Source organism: Panthera uncia, unplaced genomic scaffold (genome assembly GCF_023721935.1).
Source record: "Panthera uncia isolate 11264 unplaced genomic scaffold, Puncia_PCG_1.0 HiC_scaffold_953, whole genome shotgun sequence".
Classification (NCBI taxonomy): domain Eukaryota; kingdom Metazoa; phylum Chordata; class Mammalia; order Carnivora; family Felidae; genus Panthera; species Panthera uncia.
The window spans coordinates 3,983-13,135 of record NW_026060148.1 but is presented as its reverse complement, the minus strand read 5'-3'; the positions used below and the strand labels follow the sequence as shown (position 1 = coordinate 13,135).

General features: G+C 70.2%; 1 protein-coding gene across 1 annotated transcript in view; it reads right to left on the bottom strand.

Annotated features, from left to right (window-relative positions):
• Nucleotides 1–246: 246 nt before the first annotated feature.
• The window catches only part of LOC125918535 (multiple epidermal growth factor-like domains protein 6), a gene marked incomplete at its 5' end in the record, with an annotated part of 10,760 nt that continues 1,853 nt past the window's right edge, over nucleotides 247–9,153 (bottom strand). Inside the window, 16 exons of the mRNA XM_049624520.1 lie at nucleotides 247–860; nucleotides 2,354–2,482; nucleotides 3,035–3,163; nucleotides 3,255–3,383; nucleotides 3,710–3,838; nucleotides 4,019–4,147; nucleotides 5,150–5,278; nucleotides 5,888–6,016; nucleotides 6,120–6,251; nucleotides 6,402–6,530; nucleotides 6,670–6,798; nucleotides 7,020–7,148; nucleotides 7,409–7,537; nucleotides 7,966–8,094; nucleotides 8,337–8,465; nucleotides 8,543–8,671. Of these exons, the coding sequence (XP_049480477.1) occupies nucleotides 796–860; nucleotides 2,354–2,482; nucleotides 3,035–3,163; nucleotides 3,255–3,383; nucleotides 3,710–3,838; nucleotides 4,019–4,147; nucleotides 5,150–5,278; nucleotides 5,888–6,016; nucleotides 6,120–6,251; nucleotides 6,402–6,530; nucleotides 6,670–6,798; nucleotides 7,020–7,148; nucleotides 7,409–7,537; nucleotides 7,966–8,094; nucleotides 8,337–8,465; nucleotides 8,543–8,671 (2,003 nt within the window). The remainder of the gene's footprint in view (nucleotides 861–2,353; nucleotides 2,483–3,034; nucleotides 3,164–3,254; nucleotides 3,384–3,709; nucleotides 3,839–4,018; nucleotides 4,148–5,149; nucleotides 5,279–5,887; nucleotides 6,017–6,119; nucleotides 6,252–6,401; nucleotides 6,531–6,669; nucleotides 6,799–7,019; nucleotides 7,149–7,408; nucleotides 7,538–7,965; nucleotides 8,095–8,336; nucleotides 8,466–8,542; nucleotides 8,672–9,153) is intronic.

Below are 9,153 nucleotides of genomic sequence, written 5' to 3'. Positions count from 1 at the left end.
TGCCCTCGGGCCAGCCTCCTCCCCGAGGGGCCCACGCACAGACCAGCCCCCTCGTGCCCCTCCAGGGCACCGGGAACCAGGACAAACTCCAACCCTCCTCGTGTGCCAGCCACACGCTGGGGGAGCGGGGGGGGGGGGGGGCAGACGGGGCCTCCCCGGTCAGGAGGGGATCCCCGTCCGAACACACTCATTGGGCGCACCCGGGAGGCCACCACAGTGAGCCCGAAGCAGGGAGCACACAGGTCACAAGGAAGCGACTGCTTCTTCCTTAAATTACTGGGTTTCACATGTACCAGAGTCCCCCACCCAGAGGCCCCTCAGAGCCCCAAGGTCCCGCATCAGGGTTTCATGGTGCAGGGGACGGGCAGCCTTCGGCGCCCAGGGTGCGGCGGGCGTGTCCAGCTGCCCATAAATACTTTTACATAAATACAGTGGGCTGCGGCTCCAGGAGAACAGGCCGGGCCACAGCAGTCCCAGGGCCTAGCACCAGAAGAACCACCTCGGAGGGCAGGGGTCCCCTGCCGCACCTGCGCCCACACCTCAGTCCCCACCCGGGGAGGCGGGCTTGCTCAGCACGCACAGCCAGTAGGGCCGGTCCACTCGTCCGGGCTCCTTGCGGCTGGGCCAGCCAGGGCCTCCCTCCCCGTGCAGGCCGATCCTTGCAGAGCGAGGGGCTGTGTGGCTGCACACGGCCCTCGGGGACGAAGCTGCGGCTGGAGTCCTGGCCCACGGGCGCCCTCCTCAGTCGTCGCCAGAGCACCTGGGAGACGGGCCTGCTTGACGGCTGCCTCTGCACTAGTGTTTCTGTGCCCTGCTGCTGAGCCCAGGTGCTGGTCCGTCAGAGGCCGGTTGCAAGGCCGCTGTAGGGGCAGGGGAAGGGAGGGTCAGCCCCGGGGCACGGGGAAACTCTCGACCCGGCCAGTTCTGGGCTCCCACTTCAGGTGTCCCCTCCTGCCTCTCCAGCTCCAGGCCGATGAAGGGGAGACAGCCCAGCCCTTCCCCCCCAGCTTCTGCACCGCCCCGTGTCTGAGGTCCAGATTCTGGCCTGCCCGCCACCCTGTGGGCCCCGGGTTATAAGTAAGTACGTGCACAATCCTCATCCCTCCTCTGGCCTCAGTCTCCTGGTAACAGACCAGTGACACCAGCAAATGCCTCTCTGCCACCTAGGCCTGTAGGGCCCTCCCTCTGCAAATGAAAGCCCCCAGTGCCCCTAGGCCAGTATCACGTTGGGCTGGGAAGAGGGACTTTGAGGCTGGATGGAGAGGGGTTTTACTAGAAGCTAGCCGCTCCACTCCAGGAAAGCGAGCAGGGCCCAGAACTGCAAGGCAGGGAGGCCTCGCCTCTCCTCCTTCCCACCGGGCTCAGGGGTGACACAGGTCCCAGACCCTTGCCACCTGTCCAGGCTGCTAGGACCGCCCTAGGGCCTGCGGCGCAATCCCACAGCCGACCACCAGGTGCCGCCATGGGTGGCGCTGCATCCCGAGCCGCAGCCCTGCAAGCCCCGCCTCCACCGCCCCGCCCCCATCCCGCCTCCCGTGAGACCCCGCCCCCGGGACTCCCAACACTCCTGGGCCCAGGGCGGCCTCAGAGAGGCTCCAAGGCACGCTTGCACAACATCCGGCCCGCATTTGGGGTTCCCAGCCGAGGACCTGTCTGGAATCCCCACCCAGCCTGGCTCCTGGCTTCACCTGTGTGCACAGCCCGTCCGCACGGGCCCCAGACGGGCCCCAGGCACGACCTTCTCAGCACACACAGCCCTTCCCCTCAGCAGGCTGGGTCTGGGCAAGCTGACGGCGGAACCCCAGGGGCACCGCAGAGCTCTGCCTGCAGACGCACGTCCCCCCAGGGGGCTGAGGGGCCAAGGTGCAGTTCCTGCACCCTCCCTCACTGCCTGGGGGTGCAGGCAGGCACCGATGTGCACATGGGCACGGGCACGCACCAGCGTGCACACACACGGGTTAGCATGTAGACTGCAGCACACGCATGCACACACACACACACACACACGGGTGCACCATCACGCTCTGGTTCACACACGCAGGGCAAGGAGGGGAGGGGTGGAGGGCCAGGTCAGCAGATGCATTCAGCCCTGCCCTGGCGGTTGAGCCCACCCTTGCCGCGGTCTAGGGCCGCCGTGGGCGGCTGGCGCGGCAAAACCCGGCCCCACGGTCCGCACCTCGCCCATCAGCAGCCATACGGACAACAGCGCTACCCAGCTGGGATGGTGATGTCCTCGCAGGGGCGCCGTGTGTGGGGACGAGGGATGGGGCCCGCGCCAGGGGTGGGGTGGACGCCGGGGGTGGGGCTGAGAAGCATGTCGCCCTCCCTCCACCCCCTCGGGAGCCTGGCTCACCTTGCTGGCAGGTGGGCCCAGTGTAGCCGTCCACGCAGTGGCACTGCCCATTGACGGGGTCACAACCGGCCCCAGCTCCGCAGCTACAGCGCAAGGCACAGCCTGGCCCAAAGAAGCCCGGTCTGCAGTCTGCAGGCAGCACGAAGTAGGGGAGACAGGCCTGAGGGTCCGCCCACCTGCCCTGCCCAGGGGACCCAGGACCTCTATGCAGGAGCGTGAGGCAGCAGAGGCCCCAGGCCTTGCTTTTCCCGCCCCACGTGAGCTCCCACACCAGAAAGCGCCAGGTACCGGGTACCTGCCCGGCGTCACCACCCCGCCCCCCGCTCGGCCCTGGGGCTGGCAGAGGGGGCCTGGCGGTCAGGGACGCCCCTCCCCGGGTCAAGCTGAGCGCACAACCGTGAGCTCATGTGTGCGGCCCCTCCTCCGTCCGGGCAGGCTGGCGGATCAGGCAGGTCTCCACCCCGCCCAGCCGGGCCCCCGTTCTGGCCAGAGAGCAGAGTGTGGGGCCTTGACGACCCTGAGCAGGAGCCTCATGCTGGGCGCCCCCTCCAGCAGCTGCCCCCCACAGAGGGGGGAGAGGTGCCCAGGGCGGAGCACAGCTGAGGCTCCACCTGCACCAGCAGCACTCGCCACCGACAGAGACCCACACCTGTGGCCCGCCAAGCGGGACCCCAGACTTACCACGGTCACAGGTGGCCCCTGTGCGCCCTGGGGGGCAAAGGCACTGGCCGGTGACGGGGTCGCAGGGTGCCCCGGCCTCGCAGTCACAGTGCTGGCGGCAGCCCTCTCCAAATGAGCCTGCTTCACACCCTGCTGGGAGGCAGCGGGCTCGGTGTCCCCTCCGGTCCCCGCGCCAGACTGGACAGGGCCAGGGTCGCACGCAGGAGCACAAAGCACTCACCCCTCTCGCAGAGCTGGCCGTGGAAGCCGGCGGGGCAGAGACACTGGCCGCTGACGGGGTGGCAGGAGGCTCCGTGCTGACACTCACACGCCACCTGGCAGCCAGCCCCGTGGAAGCCAGGGGGACAGGCTGAAGGGGACCCGCGTTAGAGTCCCTACCTCAGTTGGCCCAGAGTGAGCAAAGGGCTTGGTTCAAGGCTCGCGTCCCCCCTTCCCCCTCCCAGGCCTGGGGAGCTCCCCCATCACGGCTGGGGCTCGGGTGGGAGGTCCGCCGGCTCACACGGGACCCTGAGCCCAAGACCTCTGGCCTCGGACTCCCACGGTGAGCGGGGCCAGGCCCCAAGCCATCCGCCCCGCGGGGAGGGACGGGGACGGCGGCCATTGCCACGGAAGCCCAGGTGGGCCCTGACGTGGCAGGGGCGGATGCCGGGCAGGGGTCCCCTCCCCAGGACTCACGGTGCTGGCAGGCCTGGCCGTAGAAGCCGGGGCCGCAGCGGCAGGCGCCCGTGGCGGGCTCACAGGTGCCGTTGTTCTGGCACGAGCACTCCAGGCGGCAGGCGGCACCGTAGCGACCGGGAGGGCAGGCTGCGGAGAGAGCGGGGACGTGAGGGGCGGCCCCCCCACACCAGCCTGATTCCAGCGGCCTCGGGAGCCTGGCCCAGACCCGCGGCAGCCCCCCCCAAGCCCCACGCTCTCCAGGGGGCCCAGAGCCACCCCCGACCCCCCTCATCGAGGCCCTGACCCTCCGGCCGCCCGGGAGCTCACCCAGCTCACACCGCGGCCCCGTCCAGCCCAGGCCGCAGGAACAACTGCCGTTGGTGGCGTGGCACAGGCCCCCGTTTCTGCAGGAGCACGAGTGCTCGCAGCTTATGCCAAACCGGTTCCGAGGGCAGCCTGGAGGCAGAAGTCAGGCGCTGCTCACAGCTCTGGCCGGGGCTGGACACGCTCTGGGGACACGTCCCCACCACGTCAGACCTTCCTTCAACAGACGCCTTCTGGGGCCTGCCGGTGCCGGTCTCCACCCCCAGGGACACGAGCGCCAGGGAGTGACACGAGCCGTGTCCTGTTCACTCATCCGTTCTCTCAGTTAGCAAATGCCAGGGCTGGCTGGGCGCCAGGGACGATCAGGATGAAAGGGGCCATCGGCCTCCAGGGCACGGGAGTGCCCGCCCAGCTGGCAGGAGGTGGTCAGGGAAGCCTTCCTGGAGGCGTTGGCCCTCCGCACAGGCACACCCTCTGGGCTGAGGAGGAGGCCGGGCTGCCATGCCCTCCGGTGGCCTCTGATTGTAATACGACTGACCGTGGCTGCCGTACTCCCCTGGAGGCGAAGACACAGCCTAGCTACAGCCGGGCCATAAGGCTTATGATCCTTACTGCCGCTGGTTAAGAATGGGGGTTTGTCACTGACTCCTTGAGAAGAACTAAAGAAAAGCAGAGAGCTCAGATCTACCAGGGTGTGGGGGCCAGGCCAACGGGCTGTAGCTGTGGCCGTGGGGTCCGGGTGCCATCATGGGCACAAGCCACCCCTGTTCTCCCCCATGCCTCGTGCTCCAGACGTCCCTCTACCTGGGGTCCCTGGCCTCTTGGGCCAGCAGAAAGGGCCAGCGGGATGCTATGCCAAGAGGCCATGAGCCAGGAAGCTGGCTCTGTCCTCAGACGAAATAGCTGCTTGACCGCACCCCCTCCCCTCGCCCGCCCACCCTCTGCTGGGAGGGTCCGGGTTGGAACTTGTTCGGCCCCCACGAGCCCCCTGGGATTGCCGCAGACCATCAGCATGAACGTACCACCCGGTTTTGGGGACCCAGGTCTCTCTCCCCTGGGGAACCCATGGCTCCAGCCCATCGGCCCCGCTCCCAAGGGCTGACACGGACAGTGGTGGGTGCAGTCCGTGCTCACCGTGCTCACAATGGAGGCCGGTCCTCCCTGGGGGACAGGTGCAGCTGCCATTCACGGGGTCGCAGGCCGCTCCCTGCCCACACTTGCACACACGCGCACAGCCAGGACCGAAGCGGCCCTGTGGACAGGCTGCCGGGAGGAGACAGGAGGGTGGCCACTGCTGCCGGCTGCCCTTCTCTCTGCCACGTCGGCCCAGGGACGGGAAGGGGCAGGGGGAGCCCTGTGTCTGGCCCGGATGGGGCAGAGGCGACCTCCTCCCGTGCCCCCGCCCACCCTGGCATCTCCCCTCTACCCACGGGTCTGCTGGGGGCCAGGCCCGCTCTGCGGCGACAGTGACTCACCGATGCCCCCACCCCACCCCCACCAGCCCAGCCAGGCTCCCGGATGGGCGGGAAGTCCCCACATGACTCAGAGAAAGGCACTTTTCTCAGCTGGATGCCTGGCCGGCCTCTGCACAGAGGTCCACAAGCCCCTGCTGGACGTGGCTGGGGGGCTGGTGTGGGGAGGGGGGGAGAGTGGGGACAGGTGAAGGGGACAGAGTTGGCCGGCAGGGACACTGGGGTCACACTGACACCCCCCACCTTAGCCCAGCCTGGGGCCAGCAGGAGAATCGGGGGCGGGGGGGGGGGGGGGGGGGGGGGGAGGCGGGCAGATGGTCAGGGGCCCTGCCCACCAAGGCACAGAGGGCAGCCACCCCCTCCCTCAGCCAGCCACCCAGCCCTCACCCCAACCACTCACCCAGGCTGCAGTCGGCCCCAAGGAATCCAGCAGGGCAGAGGCAGGCCCCGGTGGCCGCATCACAGGAGCCCCCGTGGAGACACCCGCACGGCTGCTCACAGCCGGGTCCAAACCGCCCAGGGGGGCACCCTGCGAGGACAGGAGCCGTTGCCAGGGGCCAGGAGCTGGGCCAGGCCCGCAGCAGTGCGCAGCCCTCCCAAGGACGGCCCGGCGGGCGGCCGGACACACTCACGCTGCCAGCAGCCGGAGCCGTGGTAGCCAGCGGCACACGTGCAGGTCCCCAGGGCGGGGTGGCAGGTCTGGTTCTCGCTGGGACAACGGCACTTCTGCCCACAGCGCTCCCCAAAGGTGCCTGGCGGGCAGGCTGGGGCGCAGGCGGAGGTCGGTCCCGACCCGGCTCGGGAGCCCCCTCCGTCCGCCCCAGAGCCGCCCCCCTTGCGGAGCCCTCCCCTCCGTGGGGGTGCCGCTCCAGGGGGACGCACAGCCCTGTGCCCGCCCGGGCGGGGTCACCTACCCTGCTCGCAGCTGGGCCCCGTGAGGCCCGCTGGACAGCGACACTCCCCGGTGACGTGGTGGCAGGCAGAGCCCGGCGGGCACTGGCAGCGCTGGCCACAGTCCTTTCCGAACCGGCCACGCGGGCAGGCTGTGGGAAGCCATGTGCTGGGGTGGCAGGGAGCCCCAGGGCCGGCGCGGGCCGGGCCGGGGGAGGGGGGACACGGCGTCAGGGCCCACTCCCACCCAAGCAGCGGGGCCCCCGGGTGCAGCGGCGCCGAGGGGCTCACCGTTCTCACACTGCGAGCCCCTCCATCCCGGGGGGCAGAGGCAGGCCCCCGTGACGTGGTGACAGGTGGCTCCCCGCCGGCAGGCACAGCGCTCCTCGCAGTGAGCCCCAAACGTGCCTTCGGCACAGGCTGCAGGCAGAGGGCTGGGTCGGGCTCCAGGGGTTCAAGCGGGGCCCCCCAGCCCTCCCACAGGAGACCCCTGGGAGCTCAGACAGCCGCCCCTGCCCCCACCTGCCAAGTGACCCCTCACCGGGCCCTCCACCCTGCAGGGAGGCAGCGAGGCCAGTCCCTGATGGCCCCAGAGGGACCCCCGGACTTCCCCCGACCGGCCCCTAATCTGGCCCACTCACGGCTCTGACACTCATCCCCGGTCCAGCCGGCTGGGCAGAGGCAGCGGCCTGAGTACCGGTCACAGAGGCCACCGTTGAGGCACCTGCAGCTGTGTTGGCAACCGGCCCCGAAGCGTCCCGGGAGACATTCTGCAGGGTACAGTGCTCCGGGAGTGCCCTGTGCCCATCGCGCCCAGGAGACCCCCACCCCGCTCAGGGCCTTGCACCCCACGTCGAGAAGGAGGGGTGCCTGGGGCTGGTCACACTACGGGTCTGGGGCCACAGCCCCCAGCAGCAGGAAGCCGCCTCTGCCCACGGAGGTCGGAGCGGGGAGGCGTGCCGGGACACTCGGGGCACCCACCCCGGACCCCGGGTCCCTCCTCCTCCTCTACCGCCTGACCCATGCTCACCCTCCTCACAGGCTGGGCCACCCCAGCCCTCTGGGCACGTGCAGTGGCCTGAGACAGGGTCACAGGTGCCCCCGTGCTGGCAAAGGCAGGAACGTTGACAGTTCTCGCCGTAGAGGCCTGAGGGGCAGGCTGGAGGGGTGGGGGGGCGGACAGCACCCCACCAGTCAGCCCAGCAGGGCCAACGCCTCTCCCCTGTCGAGGGCTGGCCCTGGTGGTTCTGTGCTTTCCAGCCACCCCAAAACCCAACACCAGGCTCTGTGGGGAGGGCCTCCCCCAGGGCTGCGTGTAAGATAACCTGCCCCAGGCCACCCTGGGCCCCCAACCCACCTCGGTGGGGTCTCGGCACCCTCCTGCCGCCCCCAGGTGCTGCGGGCCCCGTGGGGGTGTGACAGGCCCCGGTCCTCCCTGCCCGTCGCTCCCGGTGAAACCCGCGTCACCGGCATCCCATGCCCACGTGACCCTGAACGGCTCATCGAAGGGCTGACACAATCCTTGGTTCCGGACTCCCCGGGGTGGGACTGTTTGCTCCTAAAGGACCCCTCCTCGGGAGGGCTTACCCTCCAGGCAAGTGGGGCCCAGCCAGCCAGGGCCACAGCGGCACTGTCCGTGGACAGGGTCACAGGAGGCCCCGTTGAAGCAGGTGCAGGCTTGGCTGCAGTTGTGTCCGTAGGAGTGGGCTGGGCAGGCTGGAGGACAGGGGACAGTCAGGGGCCTGGGGAGCGACCCTGGCCGGGGCTGCAGCAGGCAGGGTGGGCACAGGCAGGGTGGCCACAGAGACCAACATGCTGGCCCTTGTGGGCAAAAGTGGCGTTTCCCAGGTGGCCACCAGGCAGCGTCGAACACCCAGGATGAGGCCCCAGACGCGGGTCTGGCCCGGTGGACCCGGCCCCCCTCCTGTAGCCCCCGGGGCCGCCTGGGCCTCTCGTACCCTGGGCACAGCGGGGGCCCCGGCGGCCGGCGGGGCAGAGGCAGGAGCCGCTCACGGAGTCACAGGAGGCTCCGGCGACACAGTCACAGACGCCACGGCAATCCAGTCCGAAGAAGCCCGCCGGGCAGGCTGCGGAGAGCGGGCGGTGATGGGAGACAGCCAGGAAACGGGGCCCACCGCCAGCCCCGGCCCACGGCCCAGCTCACCACGTTCACAGAAGGTTCCCCTCCAGCCGGCCGGGCAGGCGCAAGCCCCGCTGACGTGGTCACAGGCTGCCCCGTGCTCACACTGGCACCGCCGCCCGCAGCCCGGCCCAAAGTAGCCCTGGGGACACCCTGAGCCGTGCAGCCCCCGCCCAGCATCAGCCGGAGGTGGGGAGACACGGACAGACACCTGCCCGTGCCTCTGTCATCCGAGCTGGGGGACGGGACCGCGGGGCAGTCCCCAAGGGGCTCATCTACCTGCCTCCACCCCCTCCCTGCCCGGCCCGCTAAGGACTGAGCCCCCAGGAGAGGAGCCCCAGGCATGGCTCTGGACCCCCTGGGCCCAGCTGTAGGGGGGCACATGCAGAAGGTCGTGGCCCTTGGTCCCCCCTCCTCCGGGTGCCCCGTGGGGTGCAACGGACCCCACCTCTCCCTGTCTGCTGCTCCAGGTGTGCCTGTATCTCAGGCCCAGGTACATGGGGGCTGCCTGGGCCCAGCAGGGCAGGGGGAGCTGGGGGGCAGGGGGAGCGGGGGGGCAGGGGGAGCTGGGGGGGCAGGGGGAACGGGGGGGCGGGGGGGGCTGGGGGGGGGGGGGGGGGGGGGGGTGGAGGGGG